At 37.0% G+C, this 22,547-nt stretch overlaps 1 protein-coding gene across 1 annotated transcript in view; it reads right to left on the reverse strand.

Annotated features, from left to right (window-relative positions):
• Window positions 1–3,516: 3,516 nt before the first annotated feature.
• The window catches only part of RFX6 (regulatory factor X6), a gene marked incomplete at both ends in the record, with an annotated part of 40,266 nt that continues 21,235 nt past the window's right edge, over window positions 3,517–22,547 (reverse strand). Inside the window, 13 exons of the mRNA XM_084891313.1 lie at window positions 3,517–3,692; window positions 6,643–6,855; window positions 7,694–8,206; window positions 9,610–9,816; window positions 10,748–10,870; window positions 12,478–12,595; window positions 14,166–14,275; window positions 15,628–15,772; window positions 16,708–16,867; window positions 18,078–18,127; window positions 19,218–19,331; window positions 19,445–19,522; window positions 21,449–21,556. Of these exons, the coding sequence (XP_084747439.1) occupies window positions 3,517–3,692; window positions 6,643–6,855; window positions 7,694–8,206; window positions 9,610–9,816; window positions 10,748–10,870; window positions 12,478–12,595; window positions 14,166–14,275; window positions 15,628–15,772; window positions 16,708–16,867; window positions 18,078–18,127; window positions 19,218–19,331; window positions 19,445–19,522; window positions 21,449–21,556 (2,115 nt within the window). The remainder of the gene's footprint in view (window positions 3,693–6,642; window positions 6,856–7,693; window positions 8,207–9,609; window positions 9,817–10,747; window positions 10,871–12,477; window positions 12,596–14,165; window positions 14,276–15,627; window positions 15,773–16,707; window positions 16,868–18,077; window positions 18,128–19,217; window positions 19,332–19,444; window positions 19,523–21,448; window positions 21,557–22,547) is intronic.

Here is a 22,547-nt window from a genome sequence, read left to right on the forward strand (position 1 = left end):
GCAGCTCTTTGGCCCCTTGAGTGTGGCTCTTCCACAACATACCACCGCCTGGGCGAATCTATTTTGAAGAAGTGGTGTTAGAAGAAGTTTAAGTTTAAAAAATGTGGCTCTCAAAAGAAATTTCAATCATTGTCCTGTCGATATTTGGCTCTGTGGACTAATGAGGTTGCCGGCCGCGGGCCTCGGCAGCTGAATACTCAGTATTCTGTGAGACACATCGGATCCCATCTTCTGGCACATTTTATAGGTGACATTTCTTCTGGGACCAGAGAATTCAAATGAATATTATGAATTATAGAGGAATCTAGACAGTAAGTAATGAGTTAAAACTGGTATATGTGTTGAGGAGAAGGCAAATAAAAGAAACATAGTACCGCCTAAAATTCAAGAAATCTTGCTACTTTATAATATAAAATATGGAAACTGCTTTCTTTTCCATGGAGGTCACGTGTGCAGCATTAATAAGCTAAAGTACACAGAGTTAAATGACAAATCTAGATAAACTGCCCACGAAGCTTATATTTGCCTCAGGTTGTTTAAAGATGCTTGAAGGCTGTAAATCTTTGACCCTCATCCTGACTATTGATTGGCAAAAACACCACCCTTTTTTTTAACTAATAAAAACAATGGTTTCTCTTTACTTTAGAGCAGGTATCATATGGAGTAGTTAATTTTTCACTTTTGTAAATGTGCTTCTCACCCAATTCTTTCTTGGAGGCTCCAAGACATCTATTTTAAGAAAAGAGGTGAAGTCACCACATCACACTGAGAAATCTTGGTTTTGACCTTCTCTTCACCTTTAGTTCCCCTCAACTTAAGGGTTAAAATTAACCACATCAGCAATACAGAAAACTGCCACCTAACAGCATTGACACAATTTTCCTGTCCCTGTTATTTAAGTGCATTTTTTCAGGGAGGGAGTCGGGGATTGAATGTTTAAAAAAAAAAAAAAAGTGAGAATTCTATTAAAAATTAAATTATTGGCTAAAATCATAACTTTTAAAAGAGATCCAAATTCAGATCCTCATTAAGGAAAAAAAAAAAAAAAACAACCTCTTAAAACTAATATCTCAACAAAACTAAAACCATAAAATTAATTTTCTTAATGTGTCATCATTGAACACATACAAGGAGTTGAAGGTTTTTAATGGTGAATTCTAGGAAATCAATGCTGATCTTATTAAGAAAATATTTCAGCAAAATCAGGATTTACAAAAATCTCAGCTTGACATTTTTTCCAATGTCTTCTAATACTTTATAGATCTTCACAATCAGATGAGTTTCTCATTTTTTATCAACAAACCCCTATGGTCAGCATTCATGTTTTAAAGCTGGTTGGGGGCCTTTAAAGCCTCAGGAATATCTTGCCAGGCTCACTCTGACCACTCTTCCCGCCCCCCAAGCTCTGCCACATCTTTTCATTTTTGACTTTGAGTCACAGGTTCCGTACCTGCTGGATTCCTATCCTGAACACTAGTCCTGCCTGCTGACCTCTCTTCCCACAACTCCCTTCCCCAATTTCTCCTACTTCCCACTCATTCTTTCTCTCTCAGTAAGTCACTTCTTCCAGACCAGCTCTCCTGATCCCTTGTCCTGTATGCATCACCATAAGCTCAACTCCTGTGACGCAATTTCTCTGAGCAGCCTTCACTTCTTTTCACAACTTCAATTCACCATTTCTTTATTACTACCAATTGTGTTAATGTTTAGCTTAATGTCTGCCCTACCTCATAAACTGTAAGCTCCATGAGAGGAGGAACCTTATCTGTTGGTGTTATCACCAGTGTGACTGACAAATTTGTTAAAATGTGGGATAAATGAGAGTTATCTCTTGAAACCTTCAACATATTAACTCCTAACAACACCTAACCAAGTCTAAGAACACGACCAAGACTCAATAAATAAAAATTAATTCTTGGGATAAAATTTTTAATAGGAAAAGGAATCTAGAAGTACATTTATATCTACCTCCAAAGCTCCCCATGCTACTGAATGGACAGAGAGGCTTTTACTAGTAACTTTTAATATGACAAGTAAAAGGGTCAAACTAAGGAGTGGCCGATTTTATCCTCATAAACACTGAAAAAATATGATTGAAATTATAGACATTAGAAGAGAAATTTTGGGGGGAAAATCAGAGATCTTTTCAACAGGATTAGGTTGTACAAAAAAACTAAGTACATTTTTGCTCATTCTGGAAATAGACTATTTTATAATGGAAAAAATTATGCAGCTAAGGTAAATAGAAATTAATCACTACTTATAAGATTTTGATATTAGAAAATTAATTGAAAATATTTTTTCCAACCAGAATAAAGACTTTAGTTAGATAATCAAATATCTCAAAATTAATGAATAGATTACTCACTCCAGTCTTTTCTAGCCCTTGCTAATGCCTATAATTGAGGGGTAGCTGAAATTTACTTTCTTTTCATTTTATCAGTGTGTCTGTGGAACCGACAGGTTGTGTTCTCTGCCATTTACAAACTCAAGGATTTAATTTAGATTTTAATAATTGAGTGAGATAGTACAATAATCCTTTATATAAATTCATCATTCCTTATCTTCCCAAAGCACAAAATGTCCTGTATGCCATAACTGCTATTGTTTACCTTTCTGGAAGGTTTTTGTTTAAATTTCTATTACTAACCTAGGATTGTAAAACTGTCTTCAAAGTACAATAGGAACAGTTTACTACACCAGACCTTAGAAGAGCTCATAGTCATTACCATGAGACTTGTAAAACAATTAATTTACTCCTTATTCTGTAGAAATCTGAGTGACTGAAATATCTCTTTCCAGGGAGTCTGGACATATCACAGTCCCAGCCCTGAGATCAACCACACCTTTAACATTTTTTCCATACTTTATTTTTTATTTCTCATCTTTTTAAATAAAGAGGGAAAGCATTTATAATCTTCAGTTACATAGAATTGGAATACTGCTATGTAACAGAGATAATCACACCAATGCACAGGAATTGAAAGTTAAGCAACTTTGGTCTAGGCTGGATTGAATTAAGTCTTAACTTTGTAAACATTTCCATAGGAGGTAGAACATACACATTTGACTTTTTGTCAAATAAGCGATAGTAAACAATCAATGCATCTGAGATCCTAATATATTAAAGGTTTTTTTTAAAGGCATTAAATAAACTTTTCTCTTTTTTAGAAACCAAAAATGTGAAACAGCACACAGATTTTTCAATAAATTAGAGAGTGAAACATTCAATCTTCATGGTTGAAATGTTGGCATCTTCAAAGCTCCACTGGTTCCATTGGATAACATTTGAAACTTTGATTAATAATGAGACCACATTTTAAACAGTTGGTGTGCAAAACAAACTCCGCAAGAATCTCCATTGACTATGGAGTTGTCCACCATTTTGTCCTAATGATTTGAAAAATCGTGTCCTGATACCACATACTCCATTGTCTTTACTCTGATGAGAGTCTGAGATGATAATATTTAGCAGTAGGAATTTTCAGAGTTTGACCCCCACCCAACATTGTTGGTTTAAGTGCCTCCGGCTGCTGTCCCCATGAACACAGTGTTGATGGGTGGCAAAGAGGACACCATTTCTCTCCCATTTGCTGCATGGGAGTCCAGGGCTTCTTGAGTGGAATACTGATTGGAGGTTCCGTACATACACTGAGATGAAGAGGAAGGAATTGGGGTTTGCAAGCTGGATGCTGTAAAGGAAAATAGAATCAGCAATTGAAATTTGACATTTATTTTCTGTGCAGTGCCACTCACTTTAGGCCTCTTTGTTTATTGTTGCATTCAGCACACATCGCTATACTAAATTTGAGTGTGTATGGTTTCTCAAAGCCATCACCTATTTTCTTCCATTCACCCCGCCCACTTGCTATTCTTCCAGAATTTACTTTTCACAATGAAAACTCAATACCAAATTTAAATTCACACAACTCTACCTCCAAAAGATATACCCAATACACCTCTTCTTTCCATCTGCACCTCCACAATTGGAGTTCAAACCACCATCTTCTCTAACCCGGACCAACCTAGCAACCTCCTAATTAATCTTGTGACCCTCACCTTTGCCCCACCCTCTTGCCCTGCAGAGAGAGCCAGGATAACCTTGTTGAACAATACATCAGCTTATTCACTCTTTTCAAATGTTACAATGACTTCCCGTTACTCTTAGAACAAAACCCAGGTTCCTCACCCTAGTTCATAAACCCTGTGGGAATTTGTCTGCCTTCTGATTTATTTTACTCCATTCTCTTCTTCAATCACCATGTTCAAAACACATGCCTTCTTTCTGCACATGGAACTTCCCCAAATTGTTCCCATTTCAGAGACGATGCACTTGCTGCTTCTTTTGCCTAGTGTCCCCTCAGGCCTTCATGTCATTGTCTCCTTATCACTCATCTTTCTACGCCAATGTTTCTGCCTCCTGCTTCTTTATACAATCACCTTATCTAGAAGTAGCACCTCCATCACCATTTGTCATTTTACCCTATTTAATTGACTTCAGAATAATTGAAATTCTTTTTCAATGTATTTGTTTACATATTTATTGCTTTGACTCCCTTGAGCTTACTAAGATGTAAACTTCTTAGGGGCAGAAATTCTGGCCTGATTACTACCATATCCTCACACCTAGAATAAAGTCTGACACATAGTAGGTTCTTAAAAAAAATCAGAATAACTGGCTCACTAACACTACATTTCTTGTATTTATGGTTGCTGTGTTCTCATTGCTCTTATTTGTTGTTGTCATCAATCCTCACTCAAGGATATTTTTCCATTGATTTTTAGAGAAAATGAAAGGGATGGGGAGAGACAGAGAGAGGGAGAAACATTGATGTGAGACAGACACATGGATTGCTTGCCTCCCACATGCACCCTGACCAGGGCTAGGGATCGAGCCTACAACCGAGTTATGTGGCCTTGACTGGAATCGAACCCAGGACCCTTCAGTCCACGGGGTCACATTCTATCCACTGGGCCAAACTAACCAGGGCTTACTGCTATTTTTTAAATAGTTCTAACTACCATCTTCTCTGTCACCAAAAACCAAGATTTAAAACTCACTTGACATACATTAGGTTATAACTCCACTTGCATGCCTTAGTTATTCTATTCCCTCTTTTCACCCTAAAGCCCTGTGTGCAATTTACTTGTAAGCCAGCCCTGACAACTAAAGCTTAGAATCCATCTGACACCTAAGCTATGTTCCATCAAAGCTACCACTATCTCTACAAGTAAACAGAACTAATAGTAAAAATAGCAACACGGTACATTTTCGTCTCACAGTGAGGAAACTTCCTGAAGTGGGATTTTCTGCTTCATTAGAGTAACCTAGAAGCAATGACCATCTGCAGATAACATGAGATGAGCTACTAGACTCTGCTCAGGGAACAGCTGGGATGGTCACAGGAAGGGAAGAAGCACTTCCTATTGAATTATTAGAAAAGCACACTGAGTGAGGAGAGAGAATTTATCTCATTTTGCCTTCTGCTCCAGTTGGGTGCTAATGCCCTTTACTTACACTCGTCTGAAATCTACTCCATTAGAAGGTTTCAACCATCCCATGTAAGAGTTAACACCCTGCCCTGAGACTCACATGAACATATGCTTGTCCTGTGATACCTTATTAGTAATTTTAGAAACTAAAAGTGTATGTTTTGCTCCTTTTTCAACTCTGATTTCTTGAGTTCCTACTATGCGGCAGACATTTTGCTGGGTGCTGGTAATACATCTAATTCAAATTTCAAGATTATTATTATTTTTTTTTTAGCTACAGCAATCTGGGTGGAAGAAGATGCTACGGAACTTCATGGAAAACACTCTGTTGTACTCATTTTTACTTAAAATGTATGTTATAGAACAACAAATACAGAAACATTTTCTACAGAGGTGTCTAATCACATTTTACATACAATTGGGAAAATGATAGTAATCTCCACCAGAAGCTACCAATTTTTAAAACTTGGAATAGTTTTGGGGTACTGATGGAGATACCTACTAGCATTGCCTCTGGGTCTAACTATAAATGAGAGAGTGAGAAAAAGATATAATTATTGCTCTCATAAAACCTAGACTGCCTTTGACAGATTATATTCATTTTTGCCTACATAATAGATGCCAGCTCTCATGTATGTTATGTGAAAAGATCAACAGATCTAGCAGTAGGTTTCAGCAGTAGTCACATACATATTGAGAAATGGTAAACTGTTACTTGCAGATACAAAAATATAATGTCAGCCCTGACTGGTGTTGCTCAGGGGTTAAAGTGTCGCCCTGCGGAAGGCAACCAATTGTTATGACTCTCTCACATTGATGTTTCTCTCTCTCTCCCTTCTTCTCTCCCACTCTAAAACAATCAAAGGAAAATATCCAGGTAAGAATTAATATTTCTCTGTCTTTATCTTTATTTCTATCTCTATATATAATTATCTATTATCTATCATCTATCTATCATCTATCTATCTATCTATCTATCTATCTATCTATCTATCTATCTATCATCTATGTCACCAGATCCAAAGTGACAAATCAACTGTAGGAACATGAGTGCCCAGTTCACCTCAACAATCACCCTCCAAAGTAATACTGCATATACGAAGTTAACAACTTTTGAAAGTATCTTCAAGAGCTACTAAGGTAACTTACCTACTACTGGCGTTCGACATGCAACTGAAGGTGATGTGTCTGCATAAAATGAGCTCGTCTGCTTTCTACTACTGTCATCTAAAATGTTAAGAGGATCGTGGATGTCACTGTAGGAAGGCAGTGAGCGGACACTGCTGATGACAGAAACATGCTGATTCACCATCGATCCAAGTCTATGAGACTCTGGGTAGTTTACATTGCTTCCATAGTAGCCTATAACAGAAAATGTCGAGAACAGACGGTTAACTTATTACAATGAATATTTCAGGAAGGCAAAGAGAGACAAAATGATATGATAGAGTCTAAAGATATCATACTGTAAATATTACATTCACATCTACATTTACCATAGAATCGGGTTTCTACCTATATGTAGAATGGTTCACAGTGCTATTTTATTATTTTTTAAAAAATACATGTTACCTTATTACTAATTTAGAGATCTAATTATATCTCTCTAATACTTCTCTTATCTAAATTATCAAGATCCTCCCATGATTGAAAAAAGCACTATTAGCTTCTCACAAAAATTACACTACTTATCAAATACCGATTTCACTAATAGATTTCTGTTTCTGGAAGAACTGGCCTACGCTTACGAGAGAAGCACCAGAACTGTCTATACACAGAGCTCAGCTTGGAGGCTGAAGAAGTCCACAGAGCTTTCTAGCTCCTTAACATGTTTTAGCAGCCTAACAGGGCCATAGTTTTGGTAGTAATCTTTAGGATGTGCTGCTAGTTCTCTGGGGGGAAAAGTGTCATTAAAAATATTTTCAAAGAACAAAGCATTCTTCTCTGGAGCTATTAAGGTTATGTCTCGGACATATGGTTTGACATAATATTTTTTCATCACAGGTGGTATGTGAAATTTTAAGAAAACCTCAAGAACTAAGGATATGCTTATAGGCAGCAGAAATGAGCTCCAAATGCCTAAGATTCCATGATCTTCAGAAGGTTTGATGGGATAACATGCTACTCAGCAGAGATGGAACTCTGTCGGTTTGTCTTATTGCCCTCTCAAACGCCAGGGAAGCTTTAAAAATGGTAATACCATTAGGTGAATTGGGAGGCAGTGTTGCTCCTGGACAGCTGGCAGCTCCTGCATTGCTCAGGAAATTGTAGCTTCCTGTGTTTAAAAACTGCATGCTGTGTGCCTCCTGGCTGTGCGGGGACGGGCCGTAGCTGGACGGTGGCCGGGAATTGAAGGGAGACCCAGCACAGCTGCCGCTGAAGAACTCTCTGGAAAGCTGTTGGTCACTCCAGGCCATGCACCGACCATGCTCCGGGCGGTGAGGATAGAGTCCTGCCGGGGGGTGAGGCTGTGCCCTAAACACAGTCTGATAGTTGGAGCTGGTCCCGTAGAAGTCATGGTTGGCCTGAGGAAGGGCAGGGTAAATGGGCTCTGGGTACGTGGAGCAGTGTGGCGGGGCTGACAGTACGGGACCCACACTTGGGGGTCTTCCCGCCATTGGACCTTGGTTAATGACACTTCCCCGGCTGGCCATGGCTGGAGAGGTGGGTGGTGTCATCAGATGACCAGAACTCTGGGAAAGCTCCATTTGACCTGAAAATAAAAATAGTTACCAAAGTATTCACTACTGGCAGGTTAAAATAGATGGGCCACTTCTTTAAAATATATATATATATATATATATATATATATATATATATATATATATATATTCAAAAGATTTATTATTATACCTTTTCCCAACTTCCTACTCTCTCAAAACAACAAAACTGAGCCGAAACCGGTTTGGCTCAGTGGATAGAGCGTCGGCCTGCGGACTGGAAGGTCCCGGGTTCGATTGCGGCCAAGGGCATGTACGTTGGTTGCGGGCACATCCCCAGTAGGGGGTGTACAGGAGGCAGCTGATCGATGATTCTCTCTCATCGATGTTTCTAACTCTCTATTCCTCTCTCTTCCTCTCTGTAAAAAAATCAATAAAATATATTTAAAAACAAAACAAAACAAAACAAAAAAAACCTGGGGAACACCGAAGATTGAGGTTTATAAAACACCATCACAAAACATGCATATTTTACAGCAGTGGAGACTTTTGGAGTCAGTGACTATGGAAGAAAGTCCGAGGCCTCACGCTTCCACGGGTATAAAGATGGTTACAGCTCAAGTTTGGGAAGACAAAGGGGCCTGCTGTTCTCACTTTTCTATAATTAAAAAGCAAGCTAAATGGTAGGTGGTTTGGTTCTTAGGGTAAAAGGGCAATAAAGTCTACATGGCATGGCTTTAGCGCAGCCAGCTGAAAATGTCATGCTGGTGAACAATGAGTTATAAATGCCATCCACTCCCCTAGGCCTCCAATTCCCCATGGTGGAATTAAGCCCTTGAACTATAAGGCTCTTCTGGGTTTAAAAGTCTGTGTGTTTAATGCAGTAATGTATGTAAAAGGATTTCAGAAAAGGCATAAAGCAAGACAAAGACTTAAGAAATTATCTAGTAGCTAATACAAGCCACTAGACATTCAGACTGATACAAAAGGTACCCCAGACCAAAGAGGAAAATTATAATGGTTATGCTGAAATGGCTAAATCCACTTTTTAATGGAGGAGAAATAAAATCTCCTCGAAAACCAAAAATTAATAGCAGCCCCCCCCCTTTTTTTTTTACTCTCAAAGCATCTTGAGGATTTTATGCACACCTAATCTAATTTTTCTTCCACCAAATGAGGATAACTAATTATATATACTTCTGGTATGAGTAAGACAGTGGGTCAAAGCGGGATGCCTATGTTAGCAATAGTATTACTATATACTATTGTTAATGTGAGTAACAAATGCTGAAAATCATAGAAATTTCATAAACCATTATTAAGTTAGTGAAGGTAAGCTTTTTTTTTTTTTAATTCTTGGGATGCCTGGAGGTTACCAATTTCAAGAAAACAAAGACAGAGGCCCCTGTGAGGAATACTGAAGCCCAGATGGTTTTCTCACTGTTTCCCAGGGTACCTGTGAGCGGTATGCTGTCCACACTCGCCGCAGGGAACGGGTGCAGAGCAGAGGGTAAGCCTCCCGGTGGGCTGGATAACAGAGGAAGGTAGGCTGTTTCCACGTGGCTCTCATTCTTCACAGCGTCACTGGCAGCAGCACTCGCCTTGTTACGGTTTGCCAGAAAGCATGAACTCGGAGAAGCGGTGAAGGCGGCTTTACTTGCATCTGGAATGGTTTGTAAAAATGGGGAAGTGAACATCCCTCCCATATTCCCAGTAGAGGAGCCCAAGTAAGAGAAACTGAAAATATCTTAGAGTTGTGTCAGAAATCTGGAAGCTCATGAGAAATGGGAAACAAAGCTGACTTTTGGCTGTGTGCTTGTTTTAGTTAACTGTACGCTTGTGGGTATAGGTGGGTTCTGAACAGCAATAAAAATAAAAATAATCTACTCTGGCCTGGCCAGCATGGCTCAGTGGTTAAGTGTTAACCTATGAACAAGGAGGTCACGGTTCAATTACCAGTCAGGGCACATGCCCGGGTTTTGGGTTCCATCCCTAGTGTGGGGCATGCAGGAGGCAGCCGATCTATGATTCTCTGTCATCATTGATGTTTCTCTCTCTCTCTCTCTCTCTCTCTCTCTCTCTCTCTCTCTCTCAAATCAATAAAAATATATTTTTAAAAAATGAATAATTCACTCTGGCATGAACAGTCTTCAAAATGCAATTCATCACATCCCAAGTAGATGTGTTCTCTTCCTTCTCTAAACTACTGGAGAACTTATTTCTATGCTATTTATAAGGCGGTATACTACATGTGTTGTCTTGAATTACAGTGTTGTTGTTTTGTTCTATTATAGTCATCTCTCCAATCTTATCTAAAGTTTCAAAAATTAAGAGCATTCACTTTGTTTCCTTCAGAGTTTTAGGAAAGTACCTTGAATACTCTATGGAAAAGAGTAGTCCCTAGAAAAAAACAGGACTCCGTTAATATCATTTTACCGTGTTAGCAGTGACGTGTTTGGGGTAAACTCTGAGACTGGTATAGACCCACTTAACACGTGTGCTTACAAATGCTCAAACTCCGGTTTCCACAAAGAAATATGCAACCCTCTGCTCTGCACCCATTCCCTGCGGGAAATGCGGACATTTTAAGTTACCTGAATTTTTCATATACTTGTCCAGTAAATTCTGTAGCTCCTGCTCTTTGTCATTATTGAACTGGGTCTCCATGGCCAGGAGGATGTACTCATCAAGGAGCATGCGGATCAGATGGAAAGAGCCTTGTTTATGGACGGGGAATGGGTAGAGGGCGACATGAGATGAAATAAGGGGGAGAGAGAGAGAAGGAAAGAGAAAAACGGAGAAGTCAAGTTATCTCGGTGACCATCTCGCAATACTTTACAAGGAGCAACTGAAATAAACAAATACTTGTTGGACTTTAAATGACCTGCTAAGACCAACATGCTTAACCCGGGACTCTAATCTTTCGGTGTCCCGCCTGCCCAGCTCCCTGTGTGTACTGTCCTGCCAGCTCTTTGGCCACTAATTACATCAAAGGAAAATACGGATGAAAGTGAGACATGCTTTATGCTTTAAGAGGGCACACATTGGAGTGTGATAAGCTTTAGCCTGGGGAGAATAAGCTCTATTCTGCTCTATTTCTGTTTACTTTGTACTAAATAATTAGACAATGGCCAACATAGTCTGGAAAAAGTGTCACGTAAGAAGATGTCTTGAGAGCCTGAAACAAAATGCTCTTTGATTTCAAGAAGGAAAAGAGTAATTTGCATGTAGAAGCTGTTCTGGAAAAACTTAGACTTTTTTTCCACTAAGATTTCCCCCAAAAAAGTCTTTTTTTTTTTCATAAAAAAGTCAGGATTCAATGTTGGATATTTTAAGAAACCTTACATGTTACCAGGAAGGTTAAAATAATAAACTCACTACATTTCATTTATCCCTCAATAAAAGTTGGCTGATTTTATTTAATTCCATTGAAAATTAAATAAAAACAACTTAGTTCATTATAAGCTATTTTATAATGTAAATATTTCTCAAAATGCAACTGCCAAAAGCAGAAGTACTGTAGTTAGCTTTATAACAATAAACTAATATTTTTAGGAAAAAGAAGGTGTTTCCTTTTTTAAAGGGCTGGCTTTACTCAATTTGCTTCACATATCACATAGCAGGAAAGATGGTTCAGAAACTGAGATCATGTCTTCTAAGCTGCTCTCTACTTCCTGAAGTACAGCTATGTGGATTCCTGAAAAATATGTAAAAATTTGCCATATCACAATGAGTAGTGCCTTTCGAAAATAATGCATGGATTACCATTTATTTGCCGGACCCCACCCATGCACAAATTCATGCACTGGGCCTCTAATGAATTCCTGCATAGGTGGGGTCTGGCCAGCCTGGCTAGGAGAAGGTGACGTGGGAGGTTGGCCAGCCTGCCTGCTGGTCAAACTCCTGGTCAAGAGGACAATTTGCATATTATCCTTTTATTATATAAGACATATACTGAGTGGCCAGATTATTATGTGTTCAGAGATCATAATAATTTGGCCACTCAGTGTGTGTGTGTGTGTGTGTGTGTGTGTGTGTGTGTGTCACTCAAGTGCCTATATACCTCAATGAAAGGAATATTCTCCTTCTTCTATGATGAGCAGAAAGCTTGGATAAAGCCCAAGCCAGAGAAAAATGATAAGACTGAACTCCACATGTGATCTGACTCTAAAACCCAGGTTCATAACTACTAGTCTCTACAGGCTTAATATTCAGATATGGTCTGAGAAGTGACAACGCCACGTATTGGAAAACTGATGCAAATGTGACTGGGAACAAATGGTGTGATTCATTTAAGAAGAGTTGAATAGAGCACATAGGATACCAAAACTGGATGCATTGTTCAAGGTGAGATTATGCATTACTCGAGCACCAAAAAAGCTCCACTTCAGCAGGAAGTCTTGAGCCCTCTTCTTTAATGATCTTCCATTTTGCTTGCTGGTCTAGAAAGTTAAAGAATAAAATGGTTCTATAAAATCTGTCCTCTCATTAGTACATGAACTACATAAGACCCAAGAGGTAGATAACCTGTCTGACAAATGGACAGATGGCATGCACACCATGTGTTTCATCAAATAAAATGATCTGTCCAGGGATTCTCATGGTCTTTTCTTCAGTTTTTAAGGTTAATAGATGTTTGCTCTGTAGTGTGTTTGTTACCTAATAGAACTAAACAACAAAATGAAATAATTTACAAAATATTTTATCTTGTATTTTATTTTTACAGAACGAGAGGTGAACTGTGAAGGAAGGGTGGTATATTTCTGTGAATGATTAACTCGGACTTCTCTGGTCCTGCATGATAATCTGTTTTCCTTCTAGGATAAAAAAAAAAAAGTCCCTACACTATAACTAGTTTCATTGATATGGAATGGCTAACACTGACCAGTGATGGATATATTTGTTCTCATTGTCCTGTTTTCATGATGGATGACTTGAAGATTAACAAAAAGAGTTGAAGAAACCATGTGGAAAACACAAAATACTGAGCTCTTGGAATTTAAAAAAAAAAATGTAAATACTTAAAACCAGCATTTATGGAAACTTACTCTTTAGAAAAGGGCCAGAATCTTTCCAGTTTCTAGGTTTACCTTTCACTACTGATGTTATTCAGCTGTAACTCTATTGACTGGTAGGGAAGACCTATTGTAGCCCCTACCACCCACTTATTCAAAGGAGATATATTCCAAGACCCACAGTGAATGCTTGAAACCGTGGATAGTACCAAATCCTATATATATTCTAAGATTTTCCTATACACACATACCTATAAGAAAGTTTAATTTATAAATTAAGTGCAGTAAAAATTAACAATAAAATTCACAATTATAACAATAAACTGTACTAAGTCATGCAAATGTGGTCTCTCTCTCTCTTTCCAACTCTACCTCTCTTTCAAAATATCTTATTGTATTCTACTCAAGTTTTCAATTAAAGGAAAAACTTCACACTTCTCTTTGGCATATCCAAATTGCCAGTATCACTGCTTTTGGACTTTGGGGCTGTTATTAAGAAAATAAGGGTTACCACCAGTGGATCTGCTAACCCAGTCAGCTATTATACTAAGTGACTCACAAGCAGGGAGCAGGTACAGCATGGGTAGCTGAAGAAAGGGAAGGAAGAGTCACGTCCTGTCAGGACTGAGTGGGATGGTGAGAGATTTCCTCGTGCTACTCAATGAAGAATTAAAACGTGTGAATTGTTTATTTCTGGAATTTTCCACTTAATATTTTCAGACCGCTGTAGACCTGAGGTAACTGAAACCACGAAAAGCAAAATTGCAGTTAAAGAGAGACCACTATAGTGTCTGCCTGTAGTCCTTAGTCAAGAAAGGATCAGTAGAATCAAACCCATGCCCAGTGCTCTCAAATCTGGCATATTCCTAATTTTGCTATTCGGGCTGCCTTATTTATAGGGCTTCAACACTCCTCAAAGCATTTTACACACATACTGTCACCCCATCACCAGCAGTAAGAAATTACAGCCAGTTTAGCATTTATTATTGAAAAGTACCTTAATTACTCTCTGCTCTACCACAGTATCCAACCATTCAATAAAAGCCTCCACGGTGGCATTCTTCTTGAGGAGATCTTTCAGTTCTTGGAACACCGTGATAGAGTCATCTATCATGTATAAAAGGGGGAAAAAGCAGAATATTGCACTCTACATTGAACCCATGAGAAACCCTAAAACTAGGGATCATTAACAATATTATATAATAAAAGGGAAAGACAGGGAGATTAAGTTACATATGTTAAAGGAATTCATTTCATATCTTGAAAACAATAACAAAATTCCTTGGTACTTTACTCTTTAAAATTTTAGTAAGTGATCTTGGTATATGTTGAAATATAGGTTAGATATTATATAAGAATGTTTATACTAGAGAAGAGTAAGTTGCCAATATAGTTGACTACTCGTTTTGAATCCAATGCTTTCATTAAATGCAATGGCTTAGTTGGAAGCTAAAAGATGTACTAGGCTTTTTGATTTCTTGTTTATGCAACATTCTTTATCTTTAGCAAAATTTCAATTCTGCGCTGAAGGGTGAGCCACTTACATGAATAATCTTTTATCACGCAAAACTTAAAGGGACACTTTACGATTATCATTTTATTAAAGAGTTCGAGGTTTACTGAGTCTCAAAGGGTAATATAATCTTATATTAAGGAACAGAAAGCAGGGTTGAGGTTGGACCATCCCCAGAGAGCAATTTATTACTGGTGCTACAGCCTATACAAGGCTGCATTTATTTTATTTTATTTTATTTTATTTTACTTTATATTTTGTCTTTTCAGAAGGAGATGAAGGGAGAAATAGAAGGTTGTTATCCCTTGGAAACCGAGCTGGGTTGTCTAGACACACATATTGGCTTGGTAAACTCACTCAGGTGTTCCAAACCTGATCAGAGATTCTCTGCTTTGAAAAACAGTATTGTGCAGAGATAACATTTTTATATGCATCATATGCCATAGGTGCCAAGAGCATTAAATACATGTAAATGTGGATGCCTGTAATATAAAACTAAAAAAAAAATCACAAAACTCAAGACCATTCTGATTATTTCCAGATTATTTCTATTTTGGCAATATCTAGGCAATAAGATTATGGATAACTTTTATTTTCCTCTTAATATTTTCTAAATTTTCCAGGTTTTCCACAATGAGTCAGTACATTGTCTTTAAACAGAGAAAACTTTTTAAAATGTGTTTTTAAAAAAAAAAAAAAAAACCAGAATTCTCAAATATAGGATTTTTGTACTCCAATGGAAGAATATTTGGCAATGTCTGGAGACATCTCTGTGTTATCACAAGTGGGGGAAAGCTACTGCTGGAATCAAGTGCAGTGGGTAGAGGCTAGGGGTGCTGCTAAATATCCCACAATGCACAGGACAGCCCCCCCACAAAAGTTATCCAGTTTAAGATGTCAATAGTGCCAAAGCTGGGAAACCCTGCTCAGCAGAGAGAAGACTTACGTTCAGTGTAGATATCAGAGTCAGTGTCTGTGCTGCCCGAAATGGTGAGAAGGGCTTGAGATCCAATACTATTCAAGTCAACCTTTTCAATATCCGACACCATGGAATTCACGACATGCTGGTCGAAGAGAGCAGGTCTGGCAATCTGCACAGAAAAGGCTGTTGTTTTTTAATCACTAAACTACTTTAGTGATAGTCTATCTAAAGGAAAGTTTTAGCTTCTAGAGAAACATTTCCTTCAGGAAAAAGTATCATAAGTGTTTTCTTACTTTAAAACTAAAAAGAAATAACTGAGACTCATGATCATCTCTGTTAAAAGTTTGAAAACTATTTTGGACTTTGAAAATGAATGTTTTAATTCATAGGGGTGTGCAGGAAGCAGATGATCAATGATTCACTCTCATGATTGATGTTTCTATCACTCTCACTCTCTCCCTCTCCCTTCCTCTCTGAAATCAATAAAAATATATATTTAAAAAACACATAAAAATATACAAACATGTAGTTTAATTTTAAAATTGCTTTTTTCTCCTCTATTAAGAAAGCCAAATTAGAAAGCAGTTTTAAAACGTGTTGGTTTTGTGGGTTTTACAACATTAAATATCACATGGGCTCATTTCTTTCAAATTTAATTGTTGTTACTTAAATTCATGTGACAAATAAGAGTTTTATATTTTACATTGCATTTGAATTATGTTTTTACTTTTATTTTGAAGTAATTATAAATTTGTAACAAACTTTCAAAGTCAGTGCAGAGTACAACTATCCTCAGTATCTACTGTTGCTGACCCCATATATAAAAAGGACCAACTCTATTTCCATATGCTGTCTATCTAGCTTCTCCTAATATCACATCTTACATGACTATTGTATATTGCCCAAATCAGGACATTAACTACTCTATAGAAGTAATTCAAATTTTATCAGTTTTTCCACTAATGCCCCTCCTCTGTTCTAGAATCTCACAATGTATTTAACTCCTGTCTACATACTCTCCACACTCTGCAAGTCCCTCTGCCTTTACTATTAGAAGGTTCATGTTTGAGCTGATGACTCAGTACCCTCGGCTTGCTAACGTACCTGAGCAAGATGCAAGAAAGATGTTTGTCGTTTCAGAGAGGATACAAATCTTCGCACAATAGGTATTTTCTTGTCAGTCAGAGCTTCTGGCAAGTTTTCCAAGGATGAAACAACCCACTGTTCCCAATTTTTAGCAAAATTTCTTATGTCTGCTAATAAGCTACAAAAGAAAAACCCCCACACAATATGTTCAATGCAAAGTTGTTCAAATGCATTAAATAAATGTGGCTTAATGAGGTGAACAATTATTGTATGATTCCAAGACATGGCTTTTGATGTCAGCCTATGGCTGGCATTTATCATCTTACTCAATATACTCAGTCTCCTCAAGCTGCAGTTTCCTCATCTGTTGAGTGCAAGTAAGAATAGTATCCATGTCACAAGATTATGATGAGAATTATGTGAAATAATTCATGAAAAGTGCTTAGATTAAAGCTTGTCATGCACAGTGTTTAATAAATAATTATTGTCAATATTAACTTGTGATTCAATCATTTTCTATAAAATATTCCTGGGAAATATAAGTATGCACTTGATTTCTCATATTTTAGCTTCTTGAGAGCCCATCACATTGGAAGTGACATCATTTCAGATATGTAATATTAGCTTATAGTAGCATATTAGTATAATCCAAATATAACTCTGAAATAAATTATCAAAAATGTTCTCATTAGAGGACCCTATTTCAAAATTGCAAATGTTGGTTGTGTTTATACTATGAGAACATATAAAAATTTTTAAAATCATTTAATAATCTACAGATTATATATAAATAAAACAAATTTAAATATATTTGGAATGGTGCTTAAGTTGAGGACTGAGATGGTACAGGAAAAAAGAGCAGATAGTTTGGGGTTAAACAGACTTCAATTAAAATATAGGCTGACTCTAAATAACAAGCAAATAAATTAAATAAATATAAAATAATAAACTAACTTCTCTCTGCTCCTGGCTTCCTCATTTGTAAATTTAGGATCATAATTGCTACTTGGAATTGGGTTAAAAAAGCTCCAATTGGTAAGTAATTAGTTCAATAAAGAAAGTATAGTGATTTTTCAATGCTAGAAACCTCTGCAACCATTTGAAAAGATGTTGATCTGTGTTGTTGATATGAAAACTTTTCACTGCATACTGCCATAGTATGTATACGATGGTTTTACTTTTTTAAATGTACATATTTACAGTTATCTCTAGAAATCAGTCTGTGAGATAATAATTAAAACATTAAGAAGACGGTGAGATTTTGAATAATTTTTTAATGTAATTACACGTTTTTTAATTCTCTACAATGAACATTAATTACTTGCAAACTTAGGGGTAAATATGTCATTTCTTTCAGGCTTATTGTGTGTATTATTGGCTGAACCTACCTTTCAGGCATTTCTTGCATTGTTGCAGGAATGAGTACATCTGTAAGAACCTTAATCACAGCAAAAGAGAGTTATACATTCTTACTTAGTATTTCTGTAAAAAGACATTATTTGACAATTGCATTTATTCCTAGTTTTCAAGGGAATAACATGTTAATTCATTTCTGAAACTTAGACTTTTATCTCTAAAAGCAATGCCTGCATGAGGTAGGGATGTGTGTGTGTGTTGTGTGTGTGTGTGTGTGTGTGTGTGTGTGTGTGTGTGTTTAAAAGGTAGGGAGATGGAGATGGAACCGGTTTGGCTCAATGGATAAAGTGTCGGCCTGTGAACTGAAAGGTCCCAGGTTCGATTCCGGTCAAGGGCATGTACCTTGGTTGTGGGCACATCCCCACTAGGGGGTGTGCAAGAGGCAGCTGATCGATGTTTCTCTGTCATAGATGTTTCTAACTCTCTATCCTTCTTTCTAAAAAATCAATAAAATATATTTTAAAAATAAAAAATAAAAAAGTAAAAGGTAGGGAGAGGGGAATATCTAAAAACATTGCAATTACTAGGTTAGGCAGGTGACACTAACAGTGGGTATTCCTGCTAAATGTCTGGCTAGAAGACCAACTGGCTCCTGTTGTCTTTGTTCAGGCTATCTTTGTGATCCTTCTGTAGATACTTGGGGACTCTTACTTGGCTTGAGAACAAAAATGACAATAATGCATTAAAGCTGGAGATTTTAAAGATTTTTCAAGTTATTAGTCCTGGGAGAGTGCTTAATTCTGCTCTTCCCCAAAACACTGACATTATGAAAAACAAAACAAAAAAACAACCCACATTGTTATTTAATCTGAAAACACCTTGAACAGTTAATAAAAATTAACTGTGTCCATGTATTAGTATGCCGCATTTAGAATTATTCTTAGCTATAAATAAAATTGATTTTATTTTTATGTAAACTTAAATTGAAATACATATACTATTAAATATACACTATTAAACTGCTTGCTTTCTCATCAGAAAAAAAAATTAATGGTGTTGCTCCAGCCAGAAATAACAAATTTATTGAAAATATATTGCAGAAATGTAGACAGAATGCTCTTAAAAGAAATATATGCTAGTAGTTTGTGTTTAAAAGAACCCAAAGAGCTTACCTTATAAAGAATTGAGTCGCAAACACAGAAAATGTCAATGATAACAGGGTTTTCAAGCAGGGGAAGGAGATGATCAGGCATCCCTTGCCAAAAGTGTAACAAGAAATGCTGGATCTAGTTGCAGGGCAAAGATTACATACATTACGATTTTTGCTTCAGCTCATATAAAGAATAGAACAAGAATGTATTTCTAGTACGGTCAGCAAAGCATTTTTTGTCACTCTTACCTCTTCAAAGTTCCCATTAATTGCATTGTCCAGGATGCATTGGCAGTGAGTTTTGTACATCATTATGAGGGTATCTACCTATTTAAAGGAAGAAAAAGCTTAGCCACAGCATCCTTTCAACACTGCCTTCATTTGTTCATTCATTCAACACACATTTATTAAGCTCCTGTTATATACCAAGCATTGTGCTCCATGCTTCAGCTAACACACCTCAATCAACTTCTCACTGGGCAGTCCCATCTTTTCTGTCTGAAGAAAGCAGATGCTGAGCTCCAGCCCACCCCTCTTTCTAGGAACTGTAAAGTTATCTGGGGAACTTGGCTACTGGTGAAGAAGGTGAAAGGCAGGGCTCAGGGCCCTCAAGGGAAAAAATGAGTGCTAATCCCTGGTGCTCATAATGGGGACCAATGGGAATGACTTAGAAACTAGGGTTATGTAAGCACCTTGATACCTGGCTGAGAAAATGATTTACAGACCATTTTTCAGGTTGACTGGTGAGGAGTTCCTTGGAAGCCAACAGAGAAACAGAAATAAACTATTGGAATATGTTCCTCACTTCTCCTTTTCCTTTTTTGCTCTCTCCCCACCTTTCTCTCTCATCAGGTCAAGTCTTTACAATACGTAGGAATCCTCTCCTCAAAGGTGCTCAACCATACCCTCCCCCAAAAGAACTGTTTCCCTGAGGTGCCACTGATTTCCACACAAACTGCCACATGTTAACATTTACAGGAACTACCTTAAATCTGAAGTCATAATTTCACACATTACATCTTTAAGGTAAAAAGGATGGAAGAAGAGAACAGTAGGAAGTGGACACACTTCAGGAGATTTGCTTGGAATCAGCATTTGAGAATAACCTTCGATACTTCACCTGTTCTTAACTGGCAGAGTAGGTGTCACCAGAAGGAACCCTAGAAGTTACTGTCTGCCTATTTACCAATAGTTCTCTTATTAATGTGTTATTCTCATTTCTGGTTTCTACAGTAATACAACTGGGCATTAGTTCATCATATTCCTCTATCTTTGCACCTCAAAATATGACCAAAGGTGTTTTCCTCAAGTGCTAATGAAAAATGAACTCCAGTTTAAAAAATAATGTAGAAATTGTGCCCTGAATTAAAAATAGATCCTGCTATTAGTTAGCTAATAGGTATACAAAAATGACTTCAGAAATTCAAAAATAGAGGAGGATTTAGCCACATGTTTTATTACATAAACACTGGGGGAAATCATGTTGAGGATTATTTACAAACTAAATCCTATGGAAAAAATTTCTTCCTTAACTTTCAAAAACACTTGCAACTGTCAGAGAAACAAGAATTTTAGAATTGAAAAGAAGCTTTGCGACCATCTAGTGCACATGTGTCAAACACAAGGCCCGCGGGCCAAATCCAGCCCACCAGGCCTTGCAATGTGGCCTGCACCGCACTGTCGTCACTGCACTCCATTGTCAGTTTATGACATTGTCAGTTTATGACTGTTCAGTAAACCATTCGGCCCGCAATTTAGGCTGGATTTTAGATTTTGGCCCCTTCTCTGATTGAGTTGGACACCCCTAATCTAGTGCATGACCTTGCATTCATCTACATACCTCCCCTCACTGCTAGGAACAGATTCTGTTCTGCAGAAGTGCTTGATAATTCTTTACCAAAATTAAATGGAGTTCATTCCAAACATAAAGCTTATGATTTACAACCTGCCTGTGATAGATGCATTCTAGTATTTTCTTCCTTCATACTGAGTTTTAAATAAAAAAAAAATCTTTAGTCTTGTAATGTTTATTTTACCATCTTCTGATGATGTACTATCATGGAGATGGTAAATAATTAATTGGAAAGTGTTTGATCGATGTTAGTAAACACTTGTTCCTTCAATAAATCAGTCCATGATGTTTGAGTATGCAGATTTCTGACTGCTTCCTGCAAGTGGCATGAGATTCCTAGCAAAGGGAGATATGGAACCAACATATCAGAAAATCAATAGAGAAGTAGCTTTCATTGATACCTTTTCCTTAGAAATGCATCCTTGGTACACAAGGTGTTGAGCGCTGGGGAATTCCGGGAGAAGGGTTCCAGTTTTTGAGCTAAGTGAATATTTACGAGTGAAGCCACCCTATAATTTAGAAAAATGGAAAGAAATAAAGTCATTATTAAAAATACAATTATAATAAGATAAGGACCCATAAAATTTCATTTTTTGTCCTAAAACCCATGGGAAATTTGAGATTTAGGTAAACTGTTTAAATTGTGTAACTGAATAAACAAGACATCTCAACAGAATTATTGTTTCCAAACCATAAATAGTTTCATAGTCAGGATAAATTTCCTATTACTTTGGATTTTAGCTTTGAGCATTTTCTAGTTTTCACAACTTTTAGAGATTTTAGTTCACATTTTGAAAGGTCTACTATTAGAACTATTAAAATTATTATAACTCTGAGAGAATAAAGAATTGCCAAACCCAGCTTCCTTATTTATGAATTAAAGAAATGTAAGTTAATTTAATTATTCAGTCTCAGAGATAATTAACTGTAGAATTTTGATTAGAGTCGAAGTCTTCTAACCCCCAAACCAGTATTCTGGACTTTCTCCCCTCAACCTTCCCCCAACCCTAAATGCAGATATTTGTTCTTTAGAATCTCTTGGGGAAAACACATCTCTATCTGATTTTGGGTTTTAGCCCTGTTAACCTTTAGTTATGGAAATGGATAATGGTAATCATTGTGTGACAATTACAGATAGAATACGAATAAATGTTAAGAGTAACTTTATACTTTTAGAATAATATGTATAAAATATATTTATGATATGGAATATACAGATTTTAACACACAATATATTTAAAAAAACACCCACTAAGCATAGAATTTTTAAATTACATTCATCAAAAGACACTATAGAATGTTGAGTTACGCCACCAACAGTGAGAAGTTATTTACAACACAGAATTTCACTCCTGCACATGTGCACTTGAAAAATATTCATAGAAATATTGTTTTCCAAGGAAAAGTTTCCACCAACAATGGAATAAATGCATTGTGATATGACATTTTTATACAATATAATACTATACAGAGTACAAATAAAGGTACTAGAACTACATG

The sequence above is a fragment of the Pipistrellus hanaki genome (genome assembly GCF_964339955.1).
Source record: "Pipistrellus hanaki genome assembly, chromosome: 7".
In the NCBI taxonomy this organism is placed as follows: Eukaryota; Metazoa; Chordata; class Mammalia; order Chiroptera; family Vespertilionidae; genus Pipistrellus; species Pipistrellus hanaki.